Source organism: Arachis ipaensis, chromosome B01, assembly GCF_000816755.2.
Source record: "Arachis ipaensis cultivar K30076 chromosome B01, Araip1.1, whole genome shotgun sequence".
In the NCBI taxonomy this organism is placed as follows: Eukaryota; Viridiplantae; Streptophyta; class Magnoliopsida; order Fabales; family Fabaceae; genus Arachis; species Arachis ipaensis.
The window spans coordinates 45,210,058-45,223,590 of NC_029785.2; the positions used below are offsets into that span (position 1 = coordinate 45,210,058).

A 13,533-nucleotide genomic window follows, 5' to 3' on the forward strand; every position below is an offset into this window, starting at 1 on the left:
ATCTACATGTAAACGGTCTCTCTGTAGACATGATACATGACAGAGCACAATGACGTCGTTTGATTCATGTAGTCGACTCCATTTGGTGGGACAAAGCTTTGTTGTTGTTGTTGTTTGTTGTTTTGAGTATCACATATCTTCTTGCCATATCAATGAATTTATTCCTTTGTGAAGTTTATTTAGAATATTATGATTGTCTACTTTGTATTGAATGTAGGTACTCTCTGCAGCCAAAATTGCTAAGAAAATGAAGTTAAAATTTACCCAAGCATGGCTTTCATTTCTCAGATTGCCACTTCCACTTGATGTGTACAAGGAGGTAATCTGCATGGTTATGGCTTTTGACAAAAGAATGAGATCAATAAAATTCACTTTCTTGTTTTCATTGCACCATATATTAATTTATTGATACAAGAAGTCCATATTTTTTTTTAACTTAATGAGCCATGTCTTTTCATTGGCAGGTTCTTGTTAATCTCCACCAAGTCGTTATTCCACATCTTTCAAATCCTGTCATGTTGTGGTAAATGTCTATGCTATATAAAATTGACTTTTTATTCTGATGACTACATATCAAATCTGACTCTATTTGTTGTATGCAGTGATTTCTTAACAAGATCATATGACATTGGTGGCGTTGTCAGTGTGATGGCTCTTAGCAGCCTGTTTATACTCATGACCCAGTATGGATTGGAATACCCAAATTTCTACGAAAAACTCTATGTTCTCTTAGTTCCATCTATCTTCATGGCGAAACATCGATCTATATCTTCTGTTTTAATATCTACTTCTTTAGTAGCTTGTTTTTTAAATTTCACCATCATCATTGATGTTATCGAAGATCACATGAAAGAATTTGGATCCTCTAAATTTTAGATTTTTTACTTTAGAGAATAAAGTAAGATCTCTCACCATTGAATATTTTCTCTCTCATACTTTCTCTTGGTCCCACCTATGAAATAAATGGTGATAGATCATACCTCTCTAAAGTGAAATTTAAAATTTAGAGAATCCAAATCCCACATGAAAATAGGGGAGGTGGGGGAAGTGAGCAGTGATAACAAAGTTAGTATGCTGAAATCATAGACTTTTGGCCTCATTTTGATTCAGGTGCAGTTTGTAATTCTCTCATTGAATTTCTTATGCATGAGCAGGAAGATCAAGTTGATGAAGGAAAAGGGGATAAGGCAACAGATGAAGCAACTGCTGCAAACTCGGACGATGCAAAGGTCAGTGCCAGCCAAAAGTTACGCATTGACCATTTCAACTACGGAGAACCTAACCCTAAGAAGTCAAATGCTATGAGTAAGCTTGCTTTTTCATTCATCTTATTGTCCAATCTCTATATTTGGTCCATGAATAATGATCCTATTAGCTATATTTTCTGAGTTTGGTATACACATACTGTTCTAAATTTGGACACAAATTCTGGAAGCATGCATATATACATGGACAAATATATTGTGGTGGCAGAGCTACTCCATTTTTTCTTGTAGTCTTCTAGGATTGTTTTATTTGATGAAGCTATCTCTTTTGGAGCAGGAAGTTCTCTTTGGGAAGTTGATACTATTCTTCAGCACTACTGTCCTCCTGTCTCACGGCAAGTATTTTGATCTCAACTCTTTACTAGTAGTTTTACATGTTGCCCTTCACTCTATTTTTCATTATTATACTACTTCCTTTATTAATTTTGACTTGCTACTATAAACTTATATACTTTTGTTTCTGCATTCAGGTTTGCTTTGTCTCTTGAGAATGATTTGACAGTCAGGGCCAAAACAAGTGAGGTTAACGTTGGTGATTTTAGTTCTGGTTCATATGCAACAATAATTGGAGCAGAGGTGTAATTAATACCTTCCGTCTTGTTCTTTTCAATGATGCCATAAGCGAGGAAGTAACAAAATGTGTACATATTCATTGCCTTCTTCAGCTGACAACTTTGTTCATTGCAGATGTCGCGGAGGGTAAAGCAGGTTCCTCTTGCATTCTACAAATCAACTCCTTCCACTTTGTTTTCAGACGCCGATTTTGCTGGTTGGACTTTTGATTTCAAAGACACCTCTGAAATAATGCACGGTAGCGATGAGAATGCTGATAAAGATGATCAAAACTCTGGGAAACGGCAACGAGTAGTGTGACCAGGATTCATGTTTATCAACCACCAAGAGTGTCTACTGCTTGTGTTCTGTGAAGATGTGCTACCATACCTTCCTATATTTTGTTAAGCAAAGGAGGAAAAATGGACCCTTAAGGAGTTTGGAGGGAGTGTTACATGCTCATTCATACTAACCAAAAAAGCGTGACTAAATATGTGATACTCATCTCCATTAATTTTTGTAGCTTAAGGTTGGGGGATTTGCTTAGCATGTTCTTTATATATTTTTAGTAAATTGAAATTCAGTGTGAAAATTTTCATGTATCTACAAAGCAGCATAAGCACCATCAGTTTAGCAATTAGCATTGTTTCTGTTTTTATGTATTTGCCTTGGTTTTACATTGTTCGGATCAAGTTGAATCACTCGGAATCGTAAACATTAAGGGTTGCAGCTAATTAATTTTAGTTGCATAATAGAAACAAATCCCATAATGTTTCGCTCAACTTCCCTTACAGAATGTATATGTGGAAGAGGGAGCTTAATTAGTTATGTAATGTTTAGGTTTTGGATGTGCGGTTGTTGGTTATTGACTCCTAGTAGCCAGTCGGATGTAATTTATATAGAGCACAAGTATAAAGACGGTGTTAAATATATTTTTGGGTAAAATTATACTTTAGCCAATAGCCATTAAGATATGTATTCTAGCATATTATTCTCCACAAATGAGGACACCAAAAAAATAGTCTTCGAGAAATAAAATAATAATGTTTTAGTCCTAAAGAGTTAATCAAACTCTAATAGTTAAACATTATGCTGGATTTTTTTTCACCAAACTTATTTGTTATAACATAGTTTTCTCCAAACGTATCATTCTCACATGTACTGACAGACGTCAAGAAGATGCAAGATTTTAGTTTTTTTTTTTTTTTTCAAAGACATAGGTTATTTTATTTTAAATAAAAAAAATATTTTGTCTAAAATTTAGGACTACACAAAAGAAAGTGGGGTTCTCCCATCCTTCGCTTAAACATTAGCGAGGCACAATAAAAAGAATGAAGTTAAGAAGAAGGCAAAGTTGGAATTAAGTTGGGGGAGGGTAAGTTTACAAGTTCCTGATTTTGTTTTGTAGCAATTGCCAGAAGTTCTTCAAAATTCATAGATTGACATTTGAACACTTTCCTACACCTTTCTTTCCATATATGTCAGGCAATAATCAAAGCAAAATGGGCTGAGTTCTTACTCATAGATCGGTAATCCAGGGCAACAATTTGGAGTCTCCACCAATCGAAAAAGGAGATGCAGTTTGGATTTGGGGTCAAGTGCGCTATTGGACTCTTGCTCCAAGTTTCTGAAGCATCTGGACAGTTGAAGATGCAATGTAACAAGGATTCTGGTTCAGCATTGCAAATGGAACAAGTTTGTGAAGTACTTGGGAATCGCTGATTTATGAGCTGCATGACGGAGAGTTTTCCATGGAGGGACTTCCACCCGAATACCTAAATCTTGTGTGGAGATGTCAGACTCCAAAAAAAATTCCAAATTTTCGATTGTTGCATGATATTTGGACAAAATTCTAGAGAAACATGGTGGAAAAGGTAAGCAACTCTATATCCTGAAGCTACATCATATATCTTGGATCTGTTGAGTGTCCATTGAATTTCATCCTCCCCTTCTCCTGGTACTGTAGATAGAATTCTCTGGACAACATCTTGAGAGAATATCGAATTAATTAAGGACTGATTCCATTGCTTATGTGCATAGAACAGATCACGAATTAAGAAGATTGAATGTCTAGTTTGGGACTAACTTGTAAGAGCTGGTACTGTGAATGGATACGGAGGTGGGAGCCATGGATCGCTAAAGATTCAGATTGCTGTTCCAGAACTAACTCTCCAATTTAACCCCTTTTCAACGACACTTCTACTTGTAAGGATACTCCTCCATCTCCAAGAAGGTAAGGACCCCAACTCTGCATCTAGAATAGAATTATATTTGAAATATTTTCCTTTTAAGATTCTAGATAATAAAGAATCAGGAATAGTGGCAATTTTCCAACATTGTTTACCTAGGAGAGTCAAATTTTGTGCACGTAGGTCTTTAAAGCCAAGCCTTCCTTCTTTCTTAGCCCTTATCATTTTAGCCCAACTAATCCAAACCATACGAGGTTTCGCAGCTTATTGACACCACCAGAATTGATTAAGAATGCCATGAATTTTCTTGATTAGATTATATGGAAGTTTGAAACAAGACAGGGTATATATCGGGATTGCTTCTCCTACCGCCCTTAGTAATACTTGTCTTCCTCCATTATATAAAAGACATCGTTTCTAGCCTTGGACCTTTTTGATAATCCTTTTTTTGACAGCAGAAAAGGTGGTATTTTTTGTAAGACCCAGAACATTTGAAAAGTCTTATTATTATCAAGTCTTAAATCATATAGTTATTTATAGCCTTAATGTCATGACCCAAAATGAGCCATGACTGACGCTCAGGAAAATAATCCTATAGCAAGCCTAACATAGTCAAATATAAGTTCAATAAGCAAGTACAAATATTTTACAAGTTCTAAAATAAATAGTTATATATTTTTAACAAAAAATTAAAATAACTAAGAATGGTTGGTCTTGCCTGTGACATATGGAGCATATACTTCTAGGAATTTGACAAAGAATAGGTACTCATTGCAGACCGTTACTCTTGAATAGAAAGTCTCACACAGTCAAATATTTGTTCCTGAAAAATATTTTTAGAAAAACGGGGTGAGTTTTGCAACTCAGTGACCAGACAATACATCTATAATCAACATGAGACTATACAAACATTATCATCAAAGTAATTTTAATTAGAAAGTAATAGTTGATAATAATAAGTGAATCAATAAGGGAGTTCTCATACAGAAATCAAATCAAAAGTCCATACTTAGGCGGCTCCACCTCTATGGGTAGCCCTTTCCTCTTGTGTGTCCTAACAGAATAACAGATCTAACGTGTGGCCTACACGTTAGGCTAGCAACACCCCTGCTAGCTGGAGTCTGAGTTAGATGCATCTAAGTTAACGTCATAACCGCCGTTAACTACGGTTTTCTAATACGAGCCTCCCAAACCAATTTAAAACATATAATTTCAAATACAACAAATATTTGATCTTTCAAATATATAAGGTATCGAATCGAATCGAATCAAATCAAATCAAATCAAATCAGATAATACTTTTTCATCAGAAATCTTTTCTCAATCATACTTTTTCAACCATAAGAGATTTCAAATATATTTCACAATTTTTAGAGTGAGTATCAACAAATACTTCAATGCTTCAAAAATAAATATTCAAATAAAATCAAACATTTTAGAATAATGCAAAACTTCATCAAAAATATATATAGTCTCATGTATAGTTCCAAAAGTATAAACTTCATAAAAATGAGTTATTTAATTCTAATAAATCAATTATTTTAATCAATTCAAAACCGTTCAAAGCAAATATAGCTATAATTCAAAGATCATAATATATATATATATCAAAATAATTGTAGATGCACAATCAAACAATCATAAATGTAAAACCTACTCACAACGTAGTCCCTAGGGATCGAAGATACCAAACCCAGAGTGCCAAATTCAAGGTAAGGAGGATTGAAGTGGAATGGAACGAATGAGCGTAGAATTTGAACCGGAGTAGCGACAAGATAGAGCTGGCTATAGTTCTCGATTGTTAAAACTATAATCCAAACGCGTCGATGGAACCTTTCCTCTCAACCCGAAATTGCGGCAGCCACAACCTCAGCTCCAAATCACTTTCTCAGCAACTATAATGACTCGGACTTAAGGGAAACAAGTAGCGGCAGCACCGGTGGTGGTTCTGGCAACAACAGCGCCATACCCATTGACCAGAAACCTCGACAGCGGCGGCGGCAGAAGAACGGCGACCTCAATGTGACTTTCCAGCGGCCAGAGGTGCAGTGGCTCTTGCGGCAGCAGCGAGCCACTCCAACAACCCCTTGTGCAAGCTCTCTTCCTCCGGCAGCGACCCAGACGGCGACGACTCTCCACGGATGGCGGCGGGCCTTCAGCGGCGGTGCAGTTCCAGTGACGACGGTGCATGGCAGGACAGCGTTCCTCTCTTCCTCGAGCTCTCCCTCTCACTGGCGCTCAAGGACGACGGCGAGGGTGGCTTCAATGGCGGCGGTTGCAGCTCACGACGACAGAGACGCTCCTCCGCGACGGCGCAGTTGGCCACGATGGGCATGAACGGCAGCAGCGACCTCCCTCTCTTCTCCGCGTCAGTGTAGGTGCGTGTGTGTGGGGATGAGCGACGGCGTGAGGGTGAGCGAGAGGAGTGCGTCCGTGAGTGTGTGTTTCTACGAAGAGGGTGTGGGAGGAGCCGGGGTGGGAGCTCGACGGCTAGTGAGGGACTGAGGGTTGAGAGAGTGTTTTTGTGTGATTAGGGTTAGGGAAAAAGTAAAGGAAGAGTGGCCCACAAATTTGTTTTGTTTTGTTTTTTTTTTTGAGCTATTACATTCTTCCCTCCTTTAGAAATTCGGTCCCCGAATTTCAACTTACTATTATATTTTCTCTTCGGCAGTACAAGTCACATCTATTTCATACAACTAGACCCTGATGCAAGAAATGATGCATTTAGGAATAAGGAAAGAAAACAACATTGAGACAACCTTATCCGAAAGAAGTATAACCACATCATGACACCATAAGTTTAATAATTTGCACAAATAGATAGCAAGAACAAGGCTAAAAATCAAGCTATCTGAGCAAAGTTGCAGGAAAGAACTTAAGCAGTTTAACTATACAATATTATATCCAGATACAAATTGAACCCAATGCATAACGAAAAACATTTTGCAGATATTATGCAACGATCAAATGCTGTACATTTTCTTAATATTCACATATACAATGTAGCAAAAGGAATCGATATGAAGCACCATCAATCACAAAGAACAGATTGCATAATTAGAATGATATGAAAAATTTCAAAAGCACACTACAAACTCTAATTGGAGTCCAAATAACATAGCCAAAAGTGTAAAACATATAGAGTAACACAAATTCCAACAATACACCCAAAACATAAAGCAATAATTAAAAAGCACAGTCCTATGAGATTCCAAGAGTTCGAGTTCAATTATGTGGTGGATAAGGATGAGAAAAAAGAGAGGCAAGGTGAAGAATTAAGCATAATGTACATGGCCAGAATTCCAGATTTAGAGACAAACATAGCCACCACATCAAACCAAGCATGCAAGATACAGCCAACAAAACATTTTCAAATCATATTATGCATATTAACCTTAAATGTCAAGTGATAAGAGGTAGGAAGGTTAAACAGAAGGAATGAATTTAATCGATCTACAAGACTCTTTAAAGGCATTGTGAAAGCAGCATATTAGTATGAATAGTTCCGCTTACTCAAACATAGCATTGGCCCTAGCCATCCTTTAGGTTAGCAATCGACAATCCCAAATAATAAACTAACAAATGTGCTACATATACACCAATTGATAAACAAACAAAATGCCATTAGTTGGGAAACAATACCACCAATCTAGCAAAGTTTTGAATTTCATTACTCAACCACCATTACAATGCAGCGCACTCAAGGAGTAATAGAACCACGGATTTAGTGAAGCTCAAGAATATCGACAGGCGACAACATATTTCAATTACTTGCAATCCTGAGCAACTTGAAACCAGCAAAGTGATGTCTCAAGAAAGTCATACAACATAGGATCAGTTAAGCAGCAGACTAATTGAAGACTAATGAATCAATGTGACTGCCTCAAAAATTCGATCATGTTAAGAACTTTGCAAAGCCTATATATCTTTGGAAGAAAAATGGTTGATACAACAATTTAAAATAAATTGTACTTAGATCATGATGTGCAAATTTAAAGAATAATAGTACAACTGATAATCAAACCCTTAACGTATGAAGAAATGTCAACCTAAGATGTGGGCTATGAACTAAGGCAAAATACTAGTAGTAAAAACAGTCGATTTTCAGAATTTCTAACAGACAATATTCAAAATACACTGTGATTGTTACCAAGGAAAATTTTGGCCAAAAAGGAACAACTTAACACAAAACCCTCAGTGCAGAGACTCTTTAATCAATTAAAATCCTTATTGGGCAAACAAGGTAGGATCCGCGACATAGTTAGATAATCAACAAAACCATGGGGTAATAGAAACTATTGATTCTGCAAATGAAACAAAATCAGAAAAAGAAAACCCCCCCCTTTTTTTTTGAGACCATCAGTAAGAAGGAGTAACTTAATACAAAGCCAGCTACTAAATATCACCAAAATTCAAAACTACATAACAAAAACAACAATCCTATTAGCCAAGATAATCCAGCCAAAAGTACAAAACTAATTTATCTCACCGCCTTTCACTATTAAAACAAATGAATCAAAGCTCAACAGGCTGTAAAAGGACAAGCTGATAAATTTATTACACTCGAGCACATAGTCTGCAATCACACAATTACCAGAAGCATATAAAGCATCTGCACCCAATAAGCGATGATAGATCTGAATCAAACATCCATTTGCAACTCAATTCATTTCACAACCATCACTTGAGAAAATTATATAGTAACAAAAATAGTTTATTGACAAAAATATTTATGATGCTTGGCATTACTTAAAAACCAAAGAAATCGTCGGTGTGTCACTACAAAGTAACACAACACACAGCTTTCGAAATACGTACAAAAATATAATTGTAACTTTGTAAGGGCAAAGGCCATAGAGGTAAATAAAAAGATGTACCACCACAACTAAAACCATGTGCTAGGAGCATTTTAAAGGGAAAAATGAAGAAACAAGCCAAATCCACAAACAATTTGGGCAGAGCAAAATAAAAATTCACGAGTATAAATAATAGACATAAACAGGTTTTGCATGTACAACAACCATTTAAACTAGAGAAAAGGGAAGAAAAAAAACATAATTAGACACGGCACGTGAACAAATAAGCTAAACCCATAAATAAAGCAAAGCAAAATGAACATTCATCAGAAAATTGTAAAAGATGTGCCACTCTAAAAATAGAAACACGATAATCCTATATATAAGAAACCGTCACATAACACAGATTATATGATAAGCACAATACTTGATAGTTTTGACATGTTAAAAATTAATTAGGTTTAAAAAAAAATGTAGAAAAAAAGAAAAATAAACAAGGCAAGGTCATTAAACATTTTTTTTATTGAGAATGTGAATGCAATACTAAACATTTTTACATAAATCTTACAGTGCTGACTAGAGTAACTAACTTTTATGTTAAGCATCATATAATGGACCACCAATGAGATAATATTGAGTAAACTTTAGAACAACATGCTGAAAGAGTTGGAACAACTTTTCTAGTCAATAAAATAATTAATTTTGAAGAAAAAAAATTCAGATGCTCAAGTGTGTCACAAAAGTATTGTACAGATCACAAGTTTATCATGACAAACTTCAATTCGAAATTATCAAGTCCTCATCGTATCAAAGAAATCAAAACATTTATTAATCCGTCATATATAACTACAAATCAGGCATATAATCTCCAACAACAACACAAGCAATTAAGAGGGTTTATTACCGCCTTTCAATAGAAATTTTTTTTACAAGATAACAACCAAGATTCACCTAGTTACAGTCACATCAGTCACCAATTCAGCAACAAATAGTAAGATTAACTCCTATACAGCAGCAAAAACCAATAACCTTATGGATCTCTCAAATAATTAACCAAAATCATCTACTTGTTAATTACTGTAATAATCACTAATCAAATGACATGAATCAGCAAACAAGTATCTAATCAGTGGCTACCACTCATAAGCAAGCTACAATTTATCACATTTAAAATAATCATCAAATGCTTCATAATCACCATGATCAGTCCACAAGCTCAGCAAACAAGCCTATAAAATTAGAAATCACATATAATCTAAGAGACGTATTCACTTCTTAACATATAAACAAGAAGATTCTACCTGAGTGAAGCTCAAATGTGTTTTTCATACAACCAGTTATACTAAGTATAGAACTTTAGCACTCAATTTGGTTAACATCCAAATGTTAATATCAACTATGAAAATTTCAATGATCTTGGACAAAGACAACTTTCTCAAAGAAACTCATGCTGTGGATTTAGTCTCTTTAAAATCAATTATCTATCATCCGTATTATAGTTAGCAAACTTATTTAACATTTGTTTAACTAGAAACTAAATAAACACACATTTCAAACGGATCATAACAATTAAAGATCGAACAGAACCTAAAACAATATAATGATTTAATGTCTTAAAGTAGATGAAAGTGGGGCTAAATATCAATTCATATTATGTACCATTACTCAAAACATTCTATTTCGATAAAAAAATTTCACAAACTTTAAATTTATTAGAGAATAAGTCGAGATTGGGTACAAAGGGAAGGAAACGAGTCGCAAGAAGTGGCAGGAAAGGAAAAGAGTAGCAAGAAGCGGCTGGAAAGGAAAATAGTGGCAAGAAACGGCAGAGGTCATATGTTACAACCAGATGACAACAACGACATAAAGGACAAGAATGACAATCCTATAGGCCTCTGATAGTGCCACAATTTATACAAATAGGCGCGCTTCTATTTATACAATTATGATCCTACCATAGGACACTTGCTCCATATTACACAGATTAAACCTAAGCTCTGATACCACTCTGTCACGACCCAAAATGAGCCATGACTGACGCTCAGGAAAATAATCCTATAGCAAGCCTAACATAGTCAAATATAAGTTCAATAAGCAAGTACAAATATTTTACAAGTTCTAAAATAAATAGTTATATATTTTTAACAAAAAATTAAAATAACTAAGAATGGTTGGTCCTGCCTGTGACATATGGAGCATATACTTCTAGGAATTCGACAAAGAATAGGTACTCATTGCAGACCGTTACTCTTGAATAGAAAGTCTCACACAGTCAAATATTTGTTCCTGAAAAATATTTTTAGAAAAACGGGGTGAGTTTTGCAACTCAGTGACCAGACAATACATCTATAATCAACATGAGACTATACAAACATTATCATCAAAGTAATTTTAATTAGAAAGTAATAGTTGATAATAAGTGAATCAATAAGGGAGTTCTCATACAGAAATCAAATCAAAAGTCCACACTTGGGCGGCTCCACCTCTATGGGTAGCCCTTTCCTCTTGTGTGTCCTAACAGAATAACAGATCTAACGTGTGGCCTACACGTTAGGCTAGCAACACCCCTGCTAGGTGGAGTCTGAGTTAGATGCATCTAAGTTAACGTCATAACCGCCGTTAACTACGGTTTTCTAATACGAGCCTCCCAAACCAATTCAAAACATATAATTTCAAATACAACAAATATTTGATCTTTCAAATATATAAGGTATCGAATCGAATCGAATCAAATCAAATCAAATCAGATAATACTTTTTCATCAGAAATCTTTTCTCAATCATACTTTTTCAACCATAAGAGATTTCAAATATATTTCACAATTTTTAGAGTGAGTATCAACAAATACTTCAATGCTTCAAAAATAAATATTCAAATAAAATCAAACATTTTAGAATAATGCAAAACTTCATCAAAAATATATATAGTCTCATGTATAGTTCCAAAAGTATAAACTTCATAAAAATGAGTTATTTAATTCTAATAAATCAATTATTTTAATCAATTCAAAACCGTTCAAAGCAAATATAGCTATAATTCAAAGATCATAATATATATATATCAAAATAATTGTAGATGCACAATCAAACAATCATAAATGTAAAGCCTACTCACAACGTAGTCCCTAGGGACCGAAGATACCAAACCCAGAGTGCCAAATTCAAGGTAAGGAGGATTGAAGTGGAATGGAATGAATGAGCGTAGAATTTGAACCGGAGTAGCAACAAGATAGAGCTGGCTATAGTTCTCGATTGTTAAAACTATAATCCAAACGCGCCGACGGAACCTTTCCTCTCAACCCGAAATTGCGGCAGCACAACCTCAGCTCCAAATCACTTTCTCAGCAACTACAATGACTCAGACTTAAGGAAAACAAGTAGCGGCAGCACCGGTGGTGGTTCTGGCAAGAACAGCGCCATACCCATTGACCAGAAACCCCGACAGCGGCGGCGGCAGAAGAACGGCGACCTCAATGTGACTTTCCAGCGGCCAGAGGTGCAGTGGCTCTTGCGGCAGCAGCGAGCCACTCCAACAACCCCTTGTGCAAGCTCTCTTCCTCCGGCAGCGACCCAGACGGCGACGACTCTCCACGGACGGCGGCGGGCCTTCGGCGGCGGTGCAGCTCCAGTGACGACGGTGTATGGCGGGACAGCGTTCCTCTCTTCCTCGAGCTCTCCCTCTCACTGGCGCTCAAGGACGACGGCGAGGGTGGCTTCAATGGCGGCGGTTGCAGCTCGCGACGACAGAGACGCTCCTCTGCGACGGCGCAGTTGGCAATGATGGGCATGAACGACAGCAGCGACCTCCCTCTCTTCTCCGCGTTAGTGTAGGTGCGTGTGTGTGGGGATGAGCGACGGCGTGAGGGTGAGCGAGGGGAGTGCGTCCGTGAGTGTGTGTTTCTACGAAGAGGGTGTGGGAGGAGCGGGGGTGGGAGCTCGACGGCTAGTGAGGGACTGAGGGTTGAGAGAGTGTTTTTGTGTGATTAGGGTTAGGGAAAAAGTAAAGGAAGAGTGGCCCACAAATTTGTTTTGTTTTTTTTTTTTTGAGTTATCAAACTTAATTTCAGAGATTATTTTATTAAAGGTAATTAAGGCAAGTTTTGATTTATTGAACTTGAGATAAGTTATGATTATTATCCAATTTTATAATTATTGGATTATTTTCTATATTTAAAGTATAAGGTTGATAGTTATGAAATAATAAGGATTTTATATGATTTGGATTAGATAAGTAATATTTTAAATATTATTACTGCTATTTTGAAAAAATGAAGAAATTAAGTATATTATTTCTAATTTTTAGATTTGGGCATTTTATTAAAAATAATTTGTGAAATTGATAAGCAAATAGTATTCTCTATATATAATTAGTGTTGGATTTAATTTGGGTTTCAATTATTATATTATTCCCAATTTTATGTGAAATTACCCAATCACCCTTAACCCTAAGTTTCAAAATGAAACCCTAGTCACCCCCCTTAAACACACACACAGCCGCAGCCTTCCCTAATTCAACCAGCAGCAACAACTGCGAAAATGGAAGAAAGAAAGAAATAGAGAGGGAAGGGAGAAACGGGATCTGTGGAAGGAGGAAGAGAAGAGGAGGGAGGAGACTGCGCCGGCGCGTTGGGCTTCACCACCGCCGTCGCGTCGTCGCTGCCCCTGCTATCTGCCTATCTGCCACGAGAGAGAGAGAGAGAGAGAGAGAGAGAGAGAGAGAGAGAGAGAGAGA

At 36.4% G+C, this 13,533-nt stretch overlaps 2 protein-coding genes across 2 annotated transcripts in view; both read left to right on the forward strand.

Annotated features, from left to right (window-relative positions):
• Nucleotides 1-2,599, forward strand: part of LOC107606373 (nucleolar complex protein 4 homolog B) — a 7,905-nt gene extending 5,306 nt beyond the window's left edge. Inside the window, exons 8-14 of the mRNA XM_021109392.1 lie at nucleotides 218-319; nucleotides 465-523; nucleotides 603-774; nucleotides 1,071-1,305; nucleotides 1,543-1,600; nucleotides 1,736-1,841; nucleotides 1,953-2,599. Of these exons, the coding sequence (XP_020965051.1) occupies nucleotides 218-319; nucleotides 465-523; nucleotides 603-774; nucleotides 1,071-1,305; nucleotides 1,543-1,600; nucleotides 1,736-1,841; nucleotides 1,953-2,138 (918 nt within the window). The 3' untranslated portion in view covers nucleotides 2,139-2,599. The remainder of the gene's footprint in view (nucleotides 1-217; nucleotides 320-464; nucleotides 524-602; nucleotides 775-1,070; nucleotides 1,306-1,542; nucleotides 1,601-1,735; nucleotides 1,842-1,952) is intronic.
• Nucleotides 3,393-12,838, forward strand: LOC110265884. The gene is made up of 3 exons (XM_021109399.1): nucleotides 3,393-3,512; nucleotides 5,798-6,321; nucleotides 12,508-12,838. Exons 1-3 carry the CDS (start codon nucleotides 3,393-3,395, stop codon nucleotides 12,650-12,652), a joined length of 789 nt encoding a protein of 262 aa, XP_020965058.1. The 3' UTR covers nucleotides 12,653-12,838.